The sequence below is a fragment of the Natator depressus genome, chromosome 12 (genome assembly GCF_965152275.1).
Source record: "Natator depressus isolate rNatDep1 chromosome 12, rNatDep2.hap1, whole genome shotgun sequence".
NCBI lineage: Eukaryota > Metazoa > Chordata > Testudines > Cheloniidae > Natator > Natator depressus.
The window spans coordinates 32,526,366-32,551,918 of record NC_134245.1 but is presented as its reverse complement, the minus strand read 5'-3'; the positions used below and the strand labels follow the sequence as shown (position 1 = coordinate 32,551,918).

The 25,553-nt window shown below is 39.9% G+C and overlaps 1 protein-coding gene across 1 annotated transcript in view; it reads right to left on the bottom strand.

The window, feature by feature from the left end:
* The window catches only part of CDYL2 (chromodomain Y like 2), an 81,087-nt gene that overhangs the window by 12,009 nt on the left and 43,525 nt on the right, over window positions 1–25,553 (bottom strand). The window contains exons 2-3 of the mRNA XM_074969179.1: window positions 19,513–20,107; window positions 8,038–8,255 (exon numbers count right to left, since the gene is read on the bottom strand). Coding sequence (XP_074825280.1) covers window positions 8,038–8,255; window positions 19,513–20,107 — 813 coding nt within the window. The remainder of the gene's footprint in view (window positions 1–8,037; window positions 8,256–19,512; window positions 20,108–25,553) is intronic.

Genomic DNA, 25,553 nt, shown 5'->3' with positions numbered 1-25,553 from the left:
CCTAGCCAATTTATTCCCCATTTTGTAGTTGTGCAGATCTTTCCTTCCTAAGTGAAATACTTTGCTCTTGGATTTACTGAATTTCACATCTTGTTGTATTCAGACCAATTCTCCAGTTTGTCAAAGTCATTTTGAATTCTAATCCTGTTCTCCAAACTACTTGCAACCCCTCCCAGCATGGTGTCATCTGCAGATTTTATAAGCATACTCTCCACTCCATTATTCAAGTCGTTAATAAAAATATTGAATAGTATTAGGGATTGACCCCTGGTGACCCCACAAATTTCCCTGATAGTTTGACAGTGAATCATTGAAAACTACTTTTTGAGTAAGGTCTTTTAACATTTGTGCAGCTGCCTTATAGTAATTTCATTTAGACCACATTTCCGTAGTTTCATTATGTGAATGTCATGTGGGACTGTTTGAAAAGTCTTACTAAAGTCAGGGTATAACACATCTGCTGCTTTCCCTTATCCACTAGGCCAGTAACTCTGTCAAAGGAAATTAGGTTGGTTTGGCATGATTTGTTCTTGATAAATCCATGCTGGCTATTCCTTTATAACCCTATTATCCTCCACGTGCTTGCCAATTGATTGTTTAATAATTTGTTCCACTATCTTTCCAGGTGTTGAAATTAGGTTGACTGACTGGTATATAATTCCCTGGGAACTCTTTATTCTCCCTTTCAAAGATATATTTGCCCTTCTCCAGTCTTTGGGGACCTCACCTGTCCTCCAGAAGTTCTCAAAGATAATTGTTAATGGTTCTGAGATTGCTTCAGCTAGTTCCTTAAGTACCCTATAATGAATTTCATCTGGTCCTGCCAAACTGAAAACATCTAACTTACTTAAATCATCTTTAACCCGATCTTTCCCTATTTTGGCTTGCATTGTTTCCCCCTTGTTGTTAATATTAATTGTGTTGAGTATCTGGTCACCAGTTAACCTTTCTTGGTGAAGACTGAAGCAAAATAGGCAATAAACACCTCCGCCTTGTTGATGTCATCAGTTATTAGCTCTTTTTCTCTGCTAAGCAGAGGACCTACACTTTCCTTCGTCTTTCTCTGGCTCCTAATGTGTTTAAAGAACCTCTTCTTATTGCCTTTTATGTCCCTTGCTAGGTGTATCTTATTTTGTGCCTTAGTCTTTCTTATTTTATTTCTACATGATTGTGCTATTCTTTTATACACCTTCTAAGCAATTTGTTCTCATTTCCACTTTTTGTAGGATTTCTTTTTGATTTTTCAGGTCATTAAAAAGCTCCTGTTAGAGCCATATTGGCCTCTTACTATGTTTCCTATCTTTCCTTCACCTCAGGATAGTTTGCAATTGTGCTTTTAATATTGTTTCCTTGAGAAACTGACAGTTCTCCTGAACTCCTTTTTTCCTTAGATTTTTCTTCACATGGGACCTTACCTACTAGTTCTACGAGTTTGTTGAAGTCCATTATCCTTATTCTGTTGCTCTCACTCCTTCCTTCCCTTAAAACCATGAAATCATCATTTCATGCTCACTTTCACCCAAAATGCCTTCCACCTTCAGATTCACTTCCAATTCCACCGTGTTGGTCAGAATCAAGTCTAAGATGGTTGTTACCCCAGGTTACTTCCTCCACTTTCTGGGACAAAAAGTTGTCCCCTACACATTCCAAGAACTTAATGGAAATTTTGTGTTTTGCCAAATTACTTTTTCAACAGATGTCTGGATAGTTCAAGTCCCCCATTACTACCAGGCCTTGTGTTTTGGATATTTCTGTTATTTGTTCTAGAAATGCCTTATCCACCTCCTCCTCATCCTTATTTGGTGGGCTACAGTAGACCTCTACTATGATGTCACCCTATTTTTTACCCCTTTTATCTTTTTACCCAGAGACTCTCAACTGGTCTGCCTCCCACATCCTTCTAGACCTCAGAACAAATATCTGTTTTGATGTGTAAAACCACACAGAAGCAGCAATTTGAGAAAAGGTTTTATTAAATGTACACAACACTTCCCCCATCCCAATTTTCTCTCTCTTCCCCTCCCCTCCCCCCCCAGTGCTGAAGATTGTGTGTTTGCAGAGGGAACCGAAGGACTTTAAAGGTCAGTTCCTGGGAACTGATCCCTGAGATCAAGTTGAATCAGAGGAGGCCAAATTTCTGACATTCAGGGAAAACATTTTAAAAATATAAATGAGAACTTATTTTCACCCCCTTCAAATGGGACATAATTCATATTAATATAAACACCCAAAATTAGAAAAAAAAAACAAAAACGGAAAGCCTATCCCTAGGTCAGCCCTTCCAGTCTCCTGATAATTTTTGTTGCTCCTCTCTAAATTTGTCAATACTTCTTTTGTAAAGATGTGCTCGGAAGCTGATTAGATTAACAGAATTCTTTGGTTCTCTGATATGATGCCTGTGCAGCCTAAAATTTTATTGGCTTTTCTACTATTCCATGGTGCACATTTGTCTCTAATTTGTAGTTCGCTATCAGACTCTTAAGTCTCTTTTGGCATTATAGTTTTTCACACTTCTCATTGAATATCTGTGTTCTAGATTGTTTTCCTACAGATGTTTAAACATGCATAAATAGACGTAGCATACTTATTGATAATCACACAGGACGAGCACAAAATCTGCTTCTTGGGCTACACAACTGTGTATTTTCTAGCAATATTCCAAAATGAATATCATTTTGGTCCAGTTCATGGCATTGTTTTTTAAGCAGAAGTCCCCACTGAACTCAGTATAATATATTCTTTTATTACTTTCTGTCTGTTTCCAGAATCTCTGTAGGGTCCCATGTACTATTTCTCTGGTATTTTCAACTTTCTACCACTTCAAAAGGTTTTCTCTCCCCCCACCCCACTCTCCTGCTGGTAATAGCTCATCTTAAGTGATCACTCTCCTTACAATGTGTATGATAAACACCCATTTTTTCATGGTCTGTGTGTATATAAATCTCCTCACTGTATTTTCCACTTTATGCATCCGATGAAGTGAGCTGTAGCTCACGAAAGCTTATGCTCAAATAAATTGGTTAGTCTCTAAGGTGCCACAAGTATTCCTTTTCTTTTTAATATAATTTGTGAAATTCATTAAAATGTAGTTTATTTGGTCTTCCTGATCAAATCCAGCACTGATTCCTGTAGTGGCCCCGTAGATATCTTCCCCAACTCAATACACTGCTGTTTATCATTAACTTTTCTTTTATGGCCCTTCAACCAGTTTTCATTTGACAGGAAATTATTCCTACCCAAGTCCTATTTGAATTAATGATTTAATGTTATGAGCAAAACTTCACAAGATCAGATCCAGATCCTCAGCTGGTGTAAATCAGCCAAATCACCAATTTAAGCCAGCTGAGCCTCGGTCCTGCATCTATTGCTTTGATGAAATCCAAATATATTAAAACTACTGCTTTCTCTAGATTGTGGGTTTTTTTTTTACTACAAAATTATCAATCAGGTTTGTCTGGCAAGATTTCCCTTTCATAAACCTATAGAAAATGTACTTAAATTGCAAATAATAAAAAATAAAAAAATTAAAAAAAAGACTACTATCTTTCTAAGAGCTTAGTTGGGTTATTCCCTCCCTACCCCCTTCTTACAAATGGGAGTTTTTAAAGACTTCTCTCTAAACTTTGCTTATATTCAGGAAGACTCAGTGAACTGGGAATTTATCCCTAAACGCGTCTGCACATGACTTCTATAAATCAATAGAAGTACCTGGTTTAAAAAATTAAATTTCAGGTATTTATTTGAAACTGTAACGGTCCATTTGCTTGCTTGCTTGCTTGCTTTATTTATTTAAAAAGAGAAACATTCTTTAAAAATGTTACAATGAGCAAAACATTCTAAATCCTTGCTATCATTTTTATAACTATTCTGCAGTGATTACCTTTGGTGACCTTGTTAATTATACATTTATTTCTATTATTTATTGATACTTCAGCACCCCTGTAAGCACATTGAGTCCTTTCCAGTACAAGGATATCCGATAAATTATATGGGGATGATAAATCCTACTGGAGTGATAGGGCGATACTTGTGATTGAAGTCTGCCATAAGAAGCAATCTGTCTGCTAGGAGAATAATATAGATATTTCATGAGAAGAAGCGTGCAAGTAAACCAGTGATGTGACACACATCCATAACACTGCAAGCACTGCATTTTTTTCATGGCTAGAAGAATGACCGTTGATACTTCATATGTGTACCTCCACTTCCAGTTTTTGACTCATAATGCATACGGAGTAGTTTTGTCAATCTTTACCAAAGCCATTAGCAATCTAGAATATATTTTCTCATCTATTCTTCTGCTTTTTAACTCAGTAAATTATTAATCCCAGAAGTATTGGTACCCTAACTAGGAAGAATAAAAACAATGGATTAACCATGTTCCTGGGTTTGAAACAGATTTTGGATTACCAAAAGCTATTGAGTTTAAAAAACAATAACAGAAGTTTTCTATATATTTAAGTAATAGATTTTCAAAAACATTGGAATCAAATCTTCAAAATTAGCAAATGACCTGCGAAGTTAAATAACCCATTGGTGGAATTTATGTTGAAAATTTGCATGACTCTCTTTAAAAAATGAAATAAAATACCAAAGCAAAATTGCTCATTTTGAAAAATTATAATATCTAGTTAAAGATAAAAGGAAATAATCCCATTAGTAATCTGAATCTTTTTTTTCAAAAACCACAATGGCACTGAGCCAATTTCAGTCAATGCAAATCCTAAAAGAAAGGAACACAGGCACGTTTTATGCTAAAATCACCTGCATGAACTTCAACTGTGATGTATTTCAGAGTAACAGCCATGTTAGTCTGTATTCGCAAAAAGAAAAGGAGTACTTGTGGCACCTTAGAGACTAACCAATTTATTTGAGCATGTATGCATCCGATGAAGTGAGCTGTAGCTCACAAAAGCTTATGCTCAAATAAACTGGTTAGTCTCTAAGGTGCCACAAGTACTCCTTTTCTAACTGTGATGTAGTTACTAGCAATGAATTGTGATGTTCCATTTAGTCTTAGCTTACTCCCTTCACTCTTGATATCAACAAGCCTAGTGATAATAACTTGAATTGCATACTATAGTTGAGATTAATCTTTTGTCAGGCAACTGTTTGCTTGGCTCTCCTTTGACACACGCAGAGAACTCTATAATATAACCTTTGGGTTTTTAGACATCTTTAATTAAGTGGGGATAAATAGCATAAATCACTAGTTTAACAAAACAGCTAAAGCCCAAAGGATGTCCAGCTGTGGCTGGGTCAGGAGGAATCACAATGGAAAGCAGGTTTCAGAGTAGCAGTCGTGTTAGTCTGTATTCGCAAAAAGAAAAGGAGTACTTGTGGCACCTTAGAGACTAACAAATTTATTTGAGCATAAGCTTTGAAGTGAGCTGTAGCTCACGAAAGCTTATGCTCAAATGGAAAGCAGAGAAACTTTGGGGAGAGTGGGCCTTTGTGTAATGTATAATTTATTATGATTCTGGGCTTCACAAGCCTTGCTGCCTTGTCTACTTACTGTACTGGTGGTAGCGACCAAGGGAGCTCCAATGTAGCCAGACCACTCAGGTTTTAACTTCCATGTCAGCTGGACCTGCTCTGAGCAGATTTGAGCAAACACTGTTTTTTCCTATGTTTCTAATAGAGTCTGAAGTGAACAGAGTAACTTTTAACACAACCAAACTCTCTTCCCCACTCTCTGTAAGTGTTCTGCATGTGTGTGGTTAGTGCTGGTAAAAGGTGTCAAACTGATAGCCCTGGGGCCTGAAGCTCTGTGTTCACCCACAGAATATTGTCTCAACCCTGCCTAGGAGAAACCACATGCTAGGGACCAGGATTTGCTCCATACTGCATGGCCCTTGGTCTCTTTGCTGAAATTGTGGGTTTTAAACCGGCAAGCTAGATGTGAATAGCTAGATGCCCTGACCATCCAGACCCTAGATATTAATGTAGCTTTAGAAAGAAAAAAGGCTATTTATTTCTCTGTTTCCAGCTTCAGCAATGATCTCTGCCCAACACCAAGAATACTGTCAGTGCTGCAGATCTGAGAGAAGGAGCCCACCATATTTGTTTGTGTGGTTCATTCATAGAGGTGGGCTGTTGGGTTTCAGAAAAAATTCAAAGGCGTAGGCCATGTATGCCTTGTCAGGAGAATTTTGGGCTCTAACCACACTGCTCAATGAACTTGAACTCCTCTTGGCAGTCTGGGGATAAGCTCTCAGGGCCAGCAACACAAAGCGATGTCTGTTTAAAGTTAACACGGCAAATCTTTGGTTTGCTTCAGTCAGCAGCCATTTAGTTATAGTACAGCAGTCTCATACTTATACAGAAAGTTGGATTCTATATGAATGATGGATTGAATGTAATTTTTTTATGTGTGGTAACTATCGTTAAAATGGATATTTGGTGCACTATAGGATTTACCTTTACTACGTTATTCCTTATAATTTGGGCCCTACCAAATTCATGGCCATGAAAAACGCATCATGGACCGTGAAATCTGATCTCTTGTGTGCTTTTACGCTGTCCTATACAGATTTCACGGCTGAGGCCATTGTTTCTCAAATTAGGGTCCAGACCCAAAAGGGAATTGCGGGGGGGTCACCAGGTTATTTTAGGGGGGTCGCAGTATTGCCACCCTTACTTCTGTGCTGACTTCAGAGCTGGGTGGCTGGGGATCGCTGGCTGTTGGCCGGGCACCCACCTCTGAAGGCAGCACCCCGCCAGCAGCAGCAAGGAAGTAAGGGTGACAATACCATAACATGCCACCCTTTCTTCTACACTGGTGCCTTCAGAGCTGGGCAGCCGCTGACTGAGGGCCAAGCTCTGCAAGCAGCAGTGCAGAAGTAAGGGTGGCAATACCAAAGCATATTATCCTTAGATCTGCGCTGCTGTTGGCAACGGCTCTGCTTTCAGACCTGGGCTCCTCGCCTGCAGCCGCCGCTCTCCAGCTGCCCTTCTCTGAAGTGCAAAGTTAAGTATAGCATTACTGTAACCCCCCCTATAATAACCTTGCAACCCCCCCACCCCACAAATCCAGGATCCCTACAGTTACCCCACCTGAAATTTCCGATTAAAATAGCTGCAATCATGAAATTTACGATTTTAAATTCCTATGACCATGAAATTGACCAAAATGGACCATGAATTTGGTAAGGCTCTATTTATAAATATTGCAAAAACTGTGGGTGGTAAGTGTCTAGTTTTGTATGGTACCAAGAGTGTTTACGTACATGTGTGTGTGTGTCTCCCAATATGGAAGACTGAGAGAACATTCCCCACTGGATCTTAACTATTTGGAAAAAAAAAAAAAGGTAAAATTTAAGGCCTGATGTGCTTGGCAATGATTTTAGCGGTGTTCAATTATTGGGAATTAATTTCAAAATGACACATTTGTTACTTAATAATAGAATACACAATACAAAACAATCCTAAATCCTAGATGTAGAATCACTGACTCAATGGAAATCAATAACATCACTTATACAGAGACATCCTGAAGCCCTGTGAATTTGAGTGCAGGGTTGGGACCTCAGTTTATAAAGAATACAGTGCATGAAAATGTCAAATGGACAATTAAATAAAAGCAGTGAAGGATTAAAATGACTTTTAATTTTTTGAATTTTTATCCTGAGATACATGATTTGAGATGTACATATGTACAAATCCTTGCAGTAGTAATCAAACACATTGTGTGAGAGGTCAGATTTCCACTAAGGGTGGTAATTTTAACATTTGAACAACTACTTCTTAAAACTGCAGGCAGGGATTAGTGATCACATCTTTCCTCTTCTTACTTTTTTATTTGGGGAGAGATTATTTGAAAAAATAATTTCCATTGCATATAATAATTAGATCCATCTGGATAAAATTCCAAGCATGGAAAGGTGGAATATCTGAGCGCCATACATTTTAAAAAGATATTCAATAGGGAACCCCAACCTCCAAAAATACAGAGAAGAGAGTTGCCTTAATTTTCAGATTGACCACATTCCCATCTATTAAGGTAGCTTTCTTTTGCTTTTATGGCTGCATGCTTACCTCTGGGGTCAGTGCATTGTTATCTGAAGTCTGGCTGGAGAGCAGAATGTGTGTGAAACCATCTTCTTTCCGGACCACAATGTCTCTGAACCGACAGTTACTTTCATTTTGACGCACGCTGTACCTTAGTCTCTTATCAAAGACATAATCTTTCTCCCCATCCAGTTTCCTTTTCACAGTGCTGTGCAGATTCAGGCCTCCGTTGGCCAGAGAGGAACCTTTCAAATGCAAACAACCAAAATGGATACATGTGATCACGTCTATACCTCCAAAGAAAACAGTGTAGTGTATTATTACCTTGAATTTCTCTGGATGTCTAGATCATCCTGTTCCAAGGGTGGGCAAAAATGTGTCCAGCAACCAAATATGGCCCACGAATTCTAGCGTGTCCCCTGACCGCTCATTTTTACTGCAGCGGTTCCGCCTGCGTATCCCAGCATGAAATGCTCTATCATGATCTGAGTAGAAGACCACTCAGATCAAGATCAATCATTGCATTTTGGGACTAGTAGTCTCAACAGATGTGCCTGTAGTGGAAAATGAGAGCAGCTGTACCCTGCTCTTTTATGTGAATTTGGGGTGACCCTCAAGTTCATCGGAAAATTCTAATTCAGTTTTCTTTGGCAAAGCTGGGCATGATTGACTTAGTCCATATCATCTCTTCCTAAGCTACATGTTGTTCCTTGTCTACAGAGCTAAAGCCATTATCAACTCCATTTGGCAATTTTAATGTAGGAACAGGATCCTCAATTGTACGTCTCTACAGGGACTCAGAGCAAGACAGAGCAGTTCTTATCAAACATTTACAGCTAAGCTGACTCCACTATCTCACTCCTCTTCCTTATAATTCCAGCGGTCACCATTAAAGGTAGTATTTTACTCATTGGTATCCCACTGTGGTATCTGAGATTATGCTCAAAATAGGATACAACTTGATACGAGGCACTCCATTGGAGAGGCTGCAAGGAAAGGCAAACATATTTACCAAGTATATACACAAGAGAAGTGCCAAAAAGAGGATAGCCATTTAGAAATTTGGTCACCCTTTTTAGCATACTCAGAGGATGAGGGCTCTCCAGCTAGGAAGCCAGAATCTTTAGCCAGGTTCTTTGAATATTTATCTGATCCGTACTTCATTATATATTACTTATTATGTTAATGTCTTATTATAACTTTACATAAAAGTCCCATCCCCACAAAAGGGGGACTAGTACACAACTGTGGTGTCTCATATACCACTGTGTAGTAACAGTAGATAAATACTGACTTTTTAATCACCTGTACTTTTAACATTAAACTGTGCAAAAAAACCCAAAACGTATTTCTGCCGGTGCCATTTTGCAGAACACATATTGATAGGAAAACACCAAATCAATGACAAGGAATACATGCTTACTCTTCAAAAACAAAACCACCACAACAAAACGGCATCTTACTGAGAAACATTCAGTTTATCCTGAGTTCTGCTTGCAGCAAATTGTAACTCCTGCTTTGTTTATATTTATAATTTCTATGGGATATTCAGGAAATATGTTGTCATTAGTAACAATACACAAGTAGCCCAAAGGCTGTGTTATGGAGTCATAAAAATATCCTAAACACATGCTTTCTGTAAGTCATCTCCTTTTTGCAGTTAGAGATATTTTAAATGTCATTACCATTTGGGTAAATAAAATAATTAGATAAATTCATGGAGGCTAGGTCCATCAATGGCTATTAGTTATGATGGTCATATATGTAACCCCATGCTCGGAGTGTCCCTAAACCTCTGACTGCTAGAAATTGAGACTGGATGACGGGGTAGATGACTTGATACATTTCCCTGTTCTGTTCACTCCCTCTGAAGCACCTGGCACTGGCCACTGTCGGAAGACAGGGTACTGGGCTAGATGGACCATTGGCCATACTGGGTCAGACCATTCTTATGTTCTTATATAGACTGTGCAAAAGCAGAAGTTAAAGTTGCTCAATTTACTTGATATAATGGCCGTTTGAAAAAAAAAAAGAGAAAGAGATGGGCCCAAAATACTCCAAACATACAGGAAGGAAAAAAGAGTAGTGCAGTCTGTGTCCAAATCTGAATCTATATTTAATTGTTTGTTCTTACCTCTAGAGCAGAGTAAACCAACCTCCTGGTTTTGGTATTAAAAAGCTAAGAATGTTTTTTTTGTTTTGTTTTGTTTTTTTTGAGGAGGAGGGATGAAAATTAGGACATGGATTTAAATTTTGTAGTTTAGATCATCTTTGTCCAACTAAAAACGCATTGTTACAATGACTGTAATGATGAATTTATAGTGAATGATTCCATAATAGAGGAGCCAGCCATCTTCCTTCGATAGACTTAATATTTCCATTACTTGATATCTGAGTAGCTAATTCAACTACATGACTAGCTGTCACTAAACCCTGGACTCTGCAAATGTTCACATCCTGTAAAATATCCGTTTATACCCTGCAATTATTATATTTAGTACTAAACTACATTAAATGTCTAATAGCATTCTCTCTTTTTACAGTTAAATTATAAACACTCTCCAGTAGAGCTCTAGCAGATATATTCAATTAAATAATGGTTTATTAATTGAAACATTAAATTTAAATTAGTTCCTTAGTTTAGAAAGAATATTTGAAGCATTTAGGGGTTGGGTTTTTTTTGACAAGAATTAGTTTCAATTGTAAAAATCCCAAACCAACAACACATGTCATTTAATGCTTGAAATTTTACAAATTACAACTTGTACATTTTTGGCTTCTTCCTTGTTTATAGTGATTCATTACTAGAGCACAATGACTTATCTAGTAGTTTATTCCTTTTTTTTTTTTTGTCCATGAATTATTTGCAAACTGCAGTCTCAATCTTGCAAACACATATGTGCTTAACTTTAAACTCAGGAGGAGTTCCATGGAAGTCAGTGGGAGTATTAATGTGCTTAATGATAAGCAGTGTAGAAGTATCTGCAGCACTGGAGACTGACTGACTTTTTTACAGATTTGTTCGGCATTCAGAATTGTTCTGCAAATACTTTCTGAAAGCATTTCAGCCTGTCATTGTTTGAAACCAACTTCCTTTATCTAGGTGGTCTTCTATTTTCTGTTCACTAACAGTATATGTCATCTAGGATGCATGGTAGTGTTTCTTGTGCCAGACTGGAGCTTTTTTACAAACAATAGATGGGAAATAGGGTTGCCAGGTGTCCAGTTTTCGATTGGAATACCTGATCGAAAAGGGACCCTGGTGGCTCCGGTCAACACCACTGACTGAGCCGTTAAAAGTCCGGTCAGCGGTGCAGAGGGGCTAAAGCAGGCTCTTTGGCTGTCGTGGCTTCCAGAAGCAGTGGCATGTCCCCTCTCTGGCTCCTATGAGTAGGAGCAGCAAGGGGGCTCCGCAAGCTGCCCCACCACAAGCACCGGTTCTGCAGCTCCCATTGGCCAGGAACCACGGCCAATGGGAGCTGCGGGGGCAGCGCCTGCGGACAGGGCAGCGCTCAGAGCCACCTGGCGGGCCTCTGTGTAGGAGCCGGAGGAGGGACATGCTGCTGCTTCTGGGAGCTGCTTGAGGTAAGCGCCGCCCGGAGCCTGCACCGCTGACCCCCTCCCACCCTCCAAACCCCTCAGCCCCAGCCCAGAACCCCCTCCTGTACCGCAAATCCATCAGCCCCAGCCCAGAGCCCTGTACCCCGACACCCTGTCAGAGCCCCCTCCCACACCTTGAACCCCTCATTTCTGGTCCCACTCTGGAACCCACACCTCCAGCCCAGAACCCATAGCCCCTCCCAAACACCTGCCTCAGCCCGGAGACCCTCCCATACTCCGAACCCCTCAGCTCCCCGCCCCCAGCTTGAAGCCCCCACCTGCACCCCAAATCCCTCATTCCTGGCCCCCCCAAGAGCCCACATCCCCAGCCAGAGCCCTCACCCCTCCGACACCCCAACCCTCTGAGCCAGCCCAATGAAAATGAGTGAGTGAGGGTGAGGAGAGTGAGTGACATGGGGGGGATGGAGTGAGCAGGGGCGGGGCCTTGGAAAAGGAGCAGGGCAGGAGGCAGGGCAAGGGTGTTTGGTTTTGTGTGAATAGAAAGTTGGCAACCCTAATGGGAAAGCAAAGAAATTTCAAGATGGCTACTTGAATAGTTGACTTTGTTAGGAAAGAAGTCAGACATGACAATCATAGTTGTTCCTTCTGACCTCTAAATCTATGAACAACTTCTGGTATGTATCTTTAAGCAAACATATACTTAGACAGGTATTCATCAATTTCATTTTTCACAAACATTCTTATAAACAAAATTTCTTGTATAAATGTTCATGTGAAATGAACAATTGGGGTTGTGAATAATTCATCTTTTTGGACCAAAGATTCCAATACCACTTTTGTGCACTATTTGCTCTGCTTTGTGCTCACTACGTTGTTTGATCCATCTGCAAGCCTGCAGGAGAGGGAGATTTTGCAATAAAGTCTAAAGAACTTAGGAAATTAGATGCGAGAATGGACATGAGATGGAAGCAGCCTCAGGCTAACTGCATTGGTAATCTGCATACTATTAAGGAATAAGCAACAGCTGTTCTAAATACAGATGGTAAGGGAAGGGTGGGGGTTTAATTCTTAAGGGAAATCCAGCACAACAAAAAGTCTCTCGTCAATCAGTTTATCATCATTATTTGTTGCATCTCATTTTGTTCAAATAGTGCACCAAGTGGGGAAGTTAAAGATATGACAAAAGAAGCTGTTAACATCACAGCAATTATTATAGGCAAAGCGTGTGTCAGCTGACAGGATTTTAACCAACAGAAGGTCTATATGCAATCTTCAATGGCTCCTATGTTTTCTAATTTATGCTTTCCTCAAATGACACGGTAGATTGCATACAGACCTTCTGTTGGTTAAAATTGTGTCAGCTGACACACACTTTGCCTATAATTGTTTTAGGTTTCATGCAAAGATTTACACCAATGCAACTAAAATCAGTCTGGTTGTTTTTTGCTTGAAACCTAAAACTGATACAAATACAAATAACTATCCATGGATTATCTATGGGAGGAATGTCTGATAGTCCCATGATAGCGAAATTCTGTATCAAAATTCTGACCCATGTTGCCTGTCTGTCAATATCAGTACACCAACATGGATCGCAGACGCTCATCTCTAGTTGTTGGAACCTAAACATAATTTAGTTATCTACTTTAAGATGTGCCAAGATAGTGAATATCAACCTCTGCAGCTATAATTAATGTGTCTTCCTACTGAACATTCAGCCTAAGACAAAATGGTGCCTAACTTTTATCACCTGGTTAGTACATGGTAGGGTAACAGTTAACACCTTAATATGTCAAGATGAAAAATGACTGTGGCATGGAGTAAAGCTAACCATCCCCCAAACAATGAATAATGTATGTGAAATAAATTAGAGATGTCATAAAGAAACCCAGGAAGCTTTAGGTACCTCTGAACTTGGTTTCCCAGCCTAAGCACAGAGATGAAAAATTTAGTTCAGCTTTTTGATGCTCTCAGTTTATATGTGAAAGAGAGCACAAGACAATGTTTCCTTAATTTAGCTAGGTCTATAAATTAAATACTGGGTTATAAATAATCTGCAGTACAACTTGTGAAGGTGTGTAGAAAGAACCCTGTAAAGATTGGGAGGAAGAGTTGGTAAAAGTCATCAAGGGAACAAAATTTATATTAGGACTTCAGGACCACATGATACTAGGTGCTATACAAAACTCATCCAGATAGATGTACTGTCTAAAAAGATGAAACAAAGGGTGGGAAAGGAAACAGAGAAGTGACATGCTTAAGGTCATACAGCAGTTCAGTGCTGAGCCAGGAACAACCCAGTCAAGTGCCCTATGCACTAGACCACACTGTCTCTCCAGCCACCATGTTAGCTAAGAATTGATGAGTAGGGCCCTACCAAATTCATGGCCACAAAAAACATGTCATGGACTGTGAAAATCTGGTCTCCTCCTGTGAAATCTGATCTTTTGTTTGCTTTTACCCTATACTATACAGATTTCATGGGGGAGACCAGCATTCCCCAAATTGGAGGTCCTGACCCAAAAGGGAGCTGCAGGGGAGTCACAAGGTTATTTTAGGGGGTCACAATTTGTCACCTTTACTTCTCCCTGCCTTTAGAGCTGGGCAGCTGGAGAGTGGCAGCTGCTGACTAAGGGCCCAGCTCTGCAGGCAGCAGCGCAGAAGTAAGGGTGGCAGGGTATGGTATTAGCGCCCTTACTTCTGTGCTACTGCTGGCAGCGGCCCTGCCTTCAGAGCTGGGTTCCCAGCCAGCAACCACCGCTCTCCAGCTGCCCAGCTCTGAAGGCAGCACCACTGCCTGAAAGAGACGCCTGGAAGCTCAAAAGCTTGTCTTGCTTACCAACAGAAGCTGGTCCAAAAAAAGATATTACCTCACCCACCTTGCCTCTCTAATATCCTGGGATCAACTTGGCTACAACAACACAGAGAGAGTGAATATTTTTGGTTGCATTTTACTGTTTCCTATAATTAACAGAACAAGGGGGAAAAAAGGAAGCAGGAGATTGGGTGATAGAGAATATTTAAATTATGGACACCATGACACTATGAAGGTTTTCATAATGGAAAGATACAGTGGTTAGTGATACATAACAAGCAGGAATTCTTCAGCAGATGGTGTGCAGAACTAGAGCAGAGCAGGAAGACGACTATTTAAAGGGAAACATTTGATGTTGTCAAGGAATTTGACACAACAATCACTCTCAATTGCAGTATCATGAAAAAGCAGAGAGCAATGCGATAACAGAAGACAACAAATGTCATCAGAATACTGCTGCAAACTACAGAAAGTTTCAACAGATGTTCCAGAGTTTACCTAGTGTTTGTTTTCCTCATGGCCTGGCCTATTATTGCCATTCACAATGGCAAAAGAGTCCAGACCTGCAAGGCTAACAGCATGCATCTCCTTAGCAATGTCAAGACAATAGGTGTTCCTAGTTTAAGGCCAGATGCAAAGGAAACAAGAGCAGCATACATTAACCTACATCACACCCTTATCCTTACTGACAGTAAAGAGCTGAGAGGGTGTGGCTATTTCACGGTAATTATAATGCTGTGTGTTGAAATGGACTAGCTAGCGTGTACAGCAAGTGCAGCCCCGTAGTGGACAGAACCAGTGCGGCTCAGGGCATTTTGATTATGTTGTCCTCTAATGTCCACCAGGCAAAAAGCTTTTACCCTAATGGAGGCAGATGTAAGTATTCATATAGTCATTTGTTACATGGTTCTGTTCCGCCGCTCTAGGTAACAGAACTAATAAAATACAGTATTCTTGTGATTAAGGACTATTAAGAGTAAGTGGAGGAATGCAGAATGGAGATTTCTTTTTATTTTGGTAAATGTATTAAAAGGTGGGGTTGATCATTAGAATTTTAAAGATATAGCTATTAATGTACATTGTGAGGTGCTTGAAGCTTTTATCACCAGCTGTTGATTCCCTTAAAAGATAATAAGAGAAGATGGTAAGCACTGTTTGATCTGGGCTTTCAAGATCGGGGCTGCATTCTCCCCTTTGGCAGAGAAGTCTATGGAAGAGGCAGTATTTTTCCAGGAAATTATCTCCTCAGTCAGGAGGGTGCAGATTGTGGGCAAAAGGTGTAGTCTCCCAATGCGGCAGATCCTGGGAAGAAAGTCCATGGTTTGTAGAGGCAAAAGCTGTGTTTGTGGCTATCCCAAATGCTCTGCTGAGTCTGACATGGCTGCGCAGTGGTCCAAACCTCCAGTAATGTGCATGCAGGTATGTGCGTGCATGCGCACACACACATCTACAAGTACATTATGGGTTTGTTGGTGAAAATTGTATCAGTGGGATGTGCAGGTATTAGCCCATCCAAGTGTATGTGCATACAAAGCTGGGCATGCATTAGTGGAGGCCACTTTAGGGAGCCACTGAAACTCAGTCCCCGAACATAATTATTTTATTTCTACAGCATTATTAGTATGTGTGGTATTTTCTAGACAAAATACAGGTTATTTAATTATAGGGTTACTCATCTTATGGCATAATTATAATCATCAGGTTAATTCAATTATTCATTATTGCTATAGTCTGAAAGGCACTTTTGGTTCAGGGTGATGGGATATGGGGCCTTTCACTTCTAGGCTCTGGGTTGGACTATAGCCAAGATTGGGGATGACTGAAGACTTAGCTGCTGTCCTATGTAAAAGGAGTTGGTGATGTCAGTCCAATACTAAGTAGACATATGCCCTCATCACAACTGGCATCTGTATTAATGCTAATAAGCCTTCCTATAAGTGTGCAAACTGAGGGGAGAACGTATTAGTCTCGGCTGGAAATGAACAGTGATGCAGATTTCTTTGGTTTACCTGCAGTTTCTGTCACACACTCTAATTTCTTCCTGCCAGGGAATGGAAAAAATTTCAAAAGCCTATGGTAAAAACTTCAAAAGCATTACTTTTAATCTGTCTTGCCTGCTCCTCCTCTCTCCCGTTTTCTATCCCTTCCCCTCTTATTTTGGTTACATAGTTTGTCCCCTTTTTCTTTTCTCCATTGTGCATGTTGGCAACTGCAAAGTGAGACTGGATGGAATCGTGAACTCAGGAGTGCTGCAGAACTTTTGGAGGAGATGCATATAAGCTCAAGATGTAGTGATCAAAATTCAGCTTCACTTTGCTTCTGGCTGCAGGAAGAACAGAATGGAGTGAAGGGAGCAAGACAAGAGTGCAAAGCACAAGAATAGAAGTAAAGGAGTTGGGGAGATACGATGTAAAAATCATTATAAAGAAATGTTCTCAAATAGTTCGGGCCATCTGCTGTTTTGCCATAAGCCATCCATAAGTGTCTGGACACCTGGGAGCTCAGGGCAAGGAAGGACTTTTTTTCAGGACAGACCTGTCCAGGGTATTATTCAAAGAAGGAATGGGAGAAACCATTTTTTTCCCCCTGTGAGGACAAATGACATTTTTTTTGCCCCTCGAGTTCTTGTTTTATTGTCCCCTTTTAACAAAATGATCTTAAAATATAAAAGGAAGGTATGTGGTAAAACCACTGCATTCTGAATAAATATATTGTGTACTGAAAAATAAAAACTAATTAAGAGCACTAGGCATGAAAAACCTTCACTCATTAAAACCTATAACTGCAGAAAAGAAAAATAATGTAAATGTTATACACACAACACAGCTGAAGCTCAATTTTCAAATAGACTCCTTCACTCAAACCCAGCAAAGCACAGAAGCCCAGGCTCTCAGCTTTAAGCATGAGAGTTGCCTCACTGAAGCCATTGGGATTATTCATATGCTTAAAGATGAGCTTTCTCTGGACCGGACAGGACATTTGGATGCTCAGATTGGAACACAGGTGCCTTATTTTCAGCCTCAGGCCTCCACTGGCTAACATGCACAGTATAGTGCTATTAATGCCTGCATGCGCACTTGAAAGGGTTCAAATTAATGGACATTAGGGTGCGTCTCACTTGTGAGGCTTTAAATTCACAAAATGCAGGTGTGAACTTCTTCTGTAATACCCAAATAACAGCAATGGTTGTCTAGTGTGGCAATTGCTGGGGTAACTATAATAATCAAGGTTATGAGATTAGCAACGAAATATACTGCATACTTTTGTGTCACGGAAACAATACCAAAACGGTAATTAAGGAATTAAAAACATCTTGATGGCCATGATGGGGCAACCCAGTATGGCTCCTGTAAAAGAATACTGTGCCTCTCTAACCTACTAGAGTTCTTTGAGTGTGTGTCCACAATGTAGTGGATAATGGAAAACTGGGTGATATGATATGATTTATGTGGATTTTCAAAAAGGCTTTGACAGTCATTCACAAGAGGCTATTAAGGAAACTAATACTATCATGGACTAGAAATTGGCTAATAAAAATAAAGAGTGGAAAAGAAACCATTTGTTCCATCATGGTAAATGATTAACAGCGGGCTGCGCTGAGGACCTGTAGTAAGACAGGTTTGTTTAATATACATATAAATGATCTGAAAGGGAAGTGAAGTGATAGAAACATTTTTAGTGAACAAAATTTGGTTAGTGAAGATTAGAAGAGATTGTGAGGCACTAGAGAGATATGTGAGAGATATCCTAACAAAGATATGTGAATTGGCAACATGATAGCAGATGAAAATGCACAATGGAAGGAATCTGAACTACTCATACATGTTGCTGGATTCTAAATTACCTGTAATCACTCAGAAAAAAAGGTTGGTGGGTCATTGTGAACACCGCAGTGAAACCCTCTGCTTGCTGTGCAGCAGCAGTCAAAAAAGCAAACAAAATGTTAGGGAGTATAAGGAAAGGAATCGAAAACAATACTGAAAACCGTCTAGTGCTATACCATCACTCGGCAGTGCACCCTCACCTGGAATACTGCGTTCAGGTCTGCTCACACTGTCTCCAGAAATATACAGCAGAAACAGAAGGGGCCAGAGAAGGGCAATGAAAATAATTAGATGCATGGAAAGACTGCTATATGGGGAGAGATTGAAAAGACCTGGCTTATTGAGGCGATGCATGGTAAATTGGTTGCTCCTGTTTACCTTTTCACAGAATATAGGAACAAGTGGATATTCAATTAAATTGAAAGGGAGAAACCTATAAAATGAAATACACAACATATAATTAATCCATGGAAATTATACAAGGTATCATTGATGCCAAGTGCTTAGTATGATTTAAAAAGGATTTGACAGTTCTGTGGGCAATAAGAAACTCCACAATTATGTTAAACAGGATGATTTTTTTTATAAGAGGTATGAACGCCATTCTCCAGGGCATAAGCCAACCACTAACTACTGCGGTAAGGAATAAACGTCCCCTCTGGGCAGGTTATTATAAATCGTCTACTACAGGATTCCTTGTACCTTCCAATGAAGTCTTTGCCTTGCACCTTCCTATGAATCAAGTCACTGTCAGAGATACTGACTTCTGGGCTCTGGAATGGCAATCCTGAATAAATACCTCACAAATGTTACTAGTGGCAGTAATAAGTACCTTAAGATTATCCAGGCACATTTATCACAAACTTTAGGCAACAAATTAATACTAAGATTGTTTCCAAGATCCTGCCTTTTCTGGAGTGCTGGGCCAGTACTTGTGGAATTGAGAAGCAATTATTAGTGAGTTGGTAGGAGGTATAGCCAGAATTTCAGTGTTGTACATACCTCAACTGTCGCCCCCACACCATTCCTTGGTATCCCTCCCCCACAAATACCCGTAAATAAAACACACCAGAGAGGTGTGTGACACAGTCCACATTGCCTCACATGACTCAGTGGGAAAAGGGAGGGAGGTGAAGAAGTGGATCGATGGAAAATTGTACAAATTGCAAAGAGTCTGGACCTTTTTCATGTGCTTATTACTCATGCAGCATGACAATAACTTTTCCATGAATGGGGCTCTTTGTTATCAATTGCCACAATTAAAACCCAACAGAAAAGACTGTTGCTGTTTAAATCACATACCGATTCCATTCACAACAGGCACATCATTATTAACCTCCAACATGCTGGGCAAATCATGTTCTCCTTCGTGGCCATTTAAATCCATGTTTTGCTGTTGTGAGCCATTCCCAAAATGTCTAGAATCTTTCTCGTGACCGGAATCTCCATTCTGCAGGCCATTGTGAGGCTTTTTCAATGGCATGATCTGTAAACCACTGGGCGTAGTTCGGTAAGTCACGGTTTTAGCGGCTCTGTCGCCAGCAGGTGCTGGCTTTGCTGTGTACCCTCTTTTCTGTTTTTGAAGAGATGGGTTAATTCGCTTTCTTTTATGTGTTGACCCTTTGGCCTTCCCAGATTCAGAAGGTCTGTGTGATATTTTCTCAACAGATGACCCTCGGCTTTCTCGTAAAAATTTTGGTGCACTGGTCTGTTTCCCATGTTTTGCTCGCTTTTCTCTAGTGACATGTAGTCCGTTGAACTCATCAATAAATTCCTCGCAATGCAATAGGTGATGCTCAGGTTCCCAGGTGTCCTCATTGCTTCCATAGCCTTTCCATCTGATAAGATATTCCCATTTGCCCTTTTTGTTCTTCCTTTTGTCAACAATCCTCTCAACCTAATAGAAAAAGAGGAGATACCATTAGCTGTTAGAAAGAAAAACAATTCAGTCATGAAAAACATTTAGGGCCTGATCCTCAGTTACACCAAGGTGCCTTTACACTGCCAGAGGCTGTGTACCAGGACCTTCGTGTAAATGAGAATCAGGTCCCTAATGTGAATATAAACTGATATTGCATTCTGGCATTGAACGCTGTGTACTGTCTAAGCAGGCTAACCAGAAATTTTGCCAAACAGATCAAACATGTTCTTGTTTTTTAGAAACCTCTCCGATCCCCTCCCCACACTTGTAGTCCCATCAGAATCTCAGCAGACCCTGGCTGACTGTTGATGTGGCCTACCTGGCTTCTGTATATACTGCTTGATATTCCATTTATGTATCACAGCTAAATGTCCTCATTTATCAAAGAATGCTCACAAGCAGATCTGGCTGTATATATGGAGGGACTTAGCTGGCCCATTTGGTATGTTAATAGCAATCCCATTTGCAGGCACTCACCTGTTTTTCCTGTAAAGGAATCTTAACTGTAATCATGTACAACTGTGTTTTCTGAGTATGGCTAACTCTAGGAATATATGCGGCTTAGGATCAGTAAAAAATGTGTGTTACCATTGACACTGCATTTCTAAAATGAGACCATATTGTCATCCTCCTCAGCTGCCTCCCACTGAAAAAAGCTAAAGTGTCTTTTGCTGCACTCTTTACACATTGAACACTCTATTCTGTGTGTATGTATGCTCTGATAGTGACGGTTCTCTTATTACCTGAACTGTATGAACCCCTGCTACTTCATCTCTGAAACTGTCTCGCAAAGAAATTGTGCTAAATTGTGTGGTCATCCTGTACATTGAGGGCCACATTTGCAACATTGTGTGTGTACTTTTATATTTGCCAGCTCTCCCCAACTCAGAATTCTCTATGGATGCAGTGTTTGCACTGAAATTTGTGCACACACATAGTGTACGTGAACTTAGCACATTTATTTTTGAAAATCTGGCCTCTGACGACTGACACTAAACTGAAACTGATTTGCATCTGACACCAAACTTAATTCAGTTCTCCAGATGTATAAAGCGAAGTTAACAGCACTGGTACAGACAAAGAAAAAATTAGATGGGTTAGTGCAACAACTTCTATTGGTCCCCAGAGGTGAAAAGTCAACATGTTTACATGCACTGTGCCACTTCCCTCAGCTTATTTTCACTTCCCCCCGCCAAAAGTAAATACCTGTTTAACAGTTATCTCCCATTCCTTTCTGGACATATCTACTATTAGTTCCTTAACTACCCTTTAGACCACAAAATTGTCCAACTGAATTCATTTTGCACATGCATATATTGATCTGTTTGCACAATTAAATTTTTTTGCATGCATAAAATTGGTGCCCTCAAATTCTGAAGGCATGATTTAAAAAAGCATGCTGGAAAAACTGCTGACCAAAATACTTGTCAGTAATAAATTCCAAGAAACCCGTTTCCGTTCTTGCGCAGTGACTGTGTCTTCATTTATATTTGTGCCACCCTGAGCACACTTGTGGCCGTCAGTGAATAATAAAATAATATAAGCAGCCGGCTACTTCTACCTGCATCCTTCAGTGATGCTTCAGTTTAATATTTTAGGCATCACAATTACTTATATCAGGGATCAGCAACCTTTGGCACGTGGCACGCCAGTGTAAGACCCCTGGCGGGCTGGGCTGGTTTGTTTACCTGGTGTATCCGCAGGTTCGGCCAATTGCAGCACCCACTGGCTGCGGTTTGCCATTTCAGGCCAACAGCGAACCGCAGCCAGTGGGCGCTCCAATCGGCCGAACCTGCGGACATGCCAGGTAAACAAACCGCCCCGGCCCGCCAGGGGGCTTACCCTGGTGGGCTGCATGCCAAAGGTTGCTGATCCCTGACTTATATGATAGGGTGTATGAAATCATTGAAGGAACTGAGCATCAAAAGGAGACGGTGATTAGACAGGGGAAAGCTGGTATTTACACATTTTAATGGGCAACTATGGGAAAGAGAATACAGATTAAGTGTAGGACTATCCAAAGAATTTGAGTCTGTATGTTTATCTTTGAATTTTCAGAGTTTTAAATCAATCCATTTAGTGCAGCATCAATAGAATCCTGAAGGAAAGAGATCCATTTGGAAAATATAAAATAATGCATTAGAGTTAAAAAGATTACAACTACAGTGCAAAACCCATTATCAGTGACTGTGGTCTGTTTCTTAAAAGGTATAAAACAAAAGTGTCCAATGCTTTTCCAGATTAGATATAAAACCAATCCCACATATTTTTATCCATTCCCAGCTCAAAATTATGTTGAAATGTAGTAAAGGTCAAGAGTACGTATTAGTAATTTATGTTCAAATACATTACATGGTTATTGTAGGTTTCCCCAAACTAAGCATTATAAACCCACGCAATCCAGATTCAAGGTTAAACTGGGGGGTGGGGGTGGAGAGAAATCTAAACATCTTAAGTTATGGAAATGTACAGTTAGGATACACAAACAACCTTAACTCTGCATTACCAAGCAATAAGCATATGGTTAGGATTAAGCAATTTTACTGTTTGAGGTCCAGGTTAGCTTAAATTGATTTTTAAAAGACACATTAGATTCTTTTCTTTTTTTCCTCCACATGATATCACAGCACTAGCAAAAACACAATCTCCTATGTCAGCTGTCAGTATCCCTACTGCACTGGCTTCAGGCCAGAGAATGGTAGAGGTAATTGACTTCTGCCTGGCTATAGACTGGGGCAGTACATCCGTAGTCATCCTGTTGGACCTTGCAACAGCATCTATTAGTACTGATCCCCAAACACTACAGTCCCACCTCCAACAGGCAGTAAGATTGTAGGAGGCACCTCATGATACCTTGAGGCTGAGAGGGCTGTGATGGGAAATTGTTCCTCCATCTCTACTGCACTCACCTGTGGAATCCATCATGGCTCATTCCAATCTTCTATCTTATTTAATATCTACAGAAAGACACTGGGGAAATAGGTGAATCAACATCTCCTTCACACTGAATATAACAGCACCCTCTTCCGGCTTTCTCATCCTGAAATAAGTACAATGATGAAGAGCAGCTGGCTAAAGCTGGATCTAGGCAAGGTGGAGGTGACTTGTAGGGAGAGAAAAAGCACTTAGAAGAACTAGCCTCTTCCATGAAGTCCAATCTTAAGGACATCTGTCCTCAGATTGTTAAATTGCTTTGAAGCATTGTGATCCTGTTGAATTTAATGTTATCAGATGTCCACATGACACTAGCTGCAAAAAACCCTACCATTTCTGTCTGTGGCTTGGTAGAAAATTTAATATCAAATTATGGAATGCATTCCTGACCATAGTCATCCACACATTCATGACCTTGATTATTGCAGCACACTGTATCAAGAAAAGAAGTCATGTGTCCTGGACAAGCACCAATTGGTACAAAATTGAGAAGACCATTTGCTAAGTAACAAAGTTGCTGTGGACACATCACATCACACTGGTAATCTTCCCCCTGTGTACAAAGTCCAATTCTAGATCTGTCTTGAAACACAAAAATATTTACCACGCTGACTCTACTGACCTGGGAGATCACCTCTCCCTTTGCTACCATGACCTCTGCAGCAGCTATGTTACACCAGAACAATAACCATGAGGAAGGGTTATTGATTACAAAAGACAGATCGTTAACAGGAGCTGAATGTAACTGTGGGCCTCACTCTCATAGGAGACATAGATGACAAAGGACCTCACAATTTTCACAATTACATACAAAATATCTTTTCAACCTAGCTTTCCCATAATAAACTCTCACACATCATTTCTACTAACCACTCAAGTATAATCCTACCTCTGAGAAGGAAAGAGGTCATTTTGTTTCTTCTTTTTAACGTTTGGGAAGTATTCAGATACTTCACCAATAGAGCACTGTAAATGTCTACATAGACAAGAAGGGAGAATCAGAAGACTCTATTCCTAAGGAATAGCACACTAGCAATGGAGAATATGAGAAGTGGTCCACACAACACACAATTTCTTCTAGTACAACATAGGAGCCGAGAGACAGACAGACAAGAGTACCATGAATCTACACGTGCAACAAGAGAGCGAAAAAAGGCACCAAATGATGAACAATACATATGACTAGGTACCTACCTACCCCTCACTGCTGTCCCTTTGTGCACTGTTGAATATAGTTATAGCACCAAGCAAAATTACTGGGCCTTTCAACATGGCCCCCTTTTCCCTGTAGCTTTATGTCCTTCATTTATGCTGCTCTGTCGTCTAAATGCATTCAGCAGAAGCACATCAGTGTTTCAGTTTGGATATGAATTTCATATTTGTTCCCCATCACATGCTACAACTTCCACCATTTTCCTTCAACGTGCAGTGAACACCAACAGCATGATTGGCCATATATTTTTTTCCAGAATGATTGGTTTTAATTTCTACTATGTCAGCTGAAAAATGCTATGTAATAATCTTCTTGCATTTACTATAAACTTTCAGAAATTCTCAGGAATTTTTCTTTAAGAAATAATTCTGACAACTAGTGATTAATGGAAATGATATTTTAGTTTTTCTCCCAGAATACACAATTTCTGTTTAAGTAGATTGTACAGAAAGATCTCTGTTACTTCCACTTCTTAATTTTCCATATTTACCATCAGTTCAGTCCTCAATGAACAATGTATAACATCTGCAAAAAGCAGTCTTGGTAGTCTTGTATTTGGCCCCTTGAATTTATTATACAGTATTTGGTTTGGGAAACTAGATATTTAATCTAATAAAAATGACATGACCTAATTACGTTGCTGTCCTGTCTTTTATAAGCACAAGTACATTGTAGAAGAATCATAGTTAAGAGTGTTAGAATTTTACGTGTCATTACCTCCTTTGACTATACGATAGGCATACAAGCTAATTCTGAGTGAATTGAAATGTTACTAAATACGTTTTAAGAGAAGAAATGCAGTGAAACCATGACATCTGTGGAAATGCATTTTTAACACTACTTTTCAACTTTCAGGTGTGGATGATTCGTAATCTTAGCAGTATTCTCACCTATATAGGTTAGGAGGAATGACATAAATGAAATACCATCCTTTTTGATTAAACACATATATGGGGACACAGCATTAGTATTAGATCATGAAACAATGGTACAGATCTGTAGAACTTTGTAAACTAAAATGTGAATGCAGAATTTGTGCATGCAATTAGTGATTGCATGAGCAAATAACCAGTTAAATGTAATTAGTGAAATTGCACAAGTCATGTCTATACATGTTCTTGAATTAGCCCTTGAACTTCTATATCAGTGGTTTCCAAAATTTGTATAGCATGGACTGCTGAACAGAGATGATACATACTGCGTACAAAGCATGCACATTTTGCTCATTCATAAAAAATACAACATACAAATCATTTGTGTATAGAAGTAGTAGAT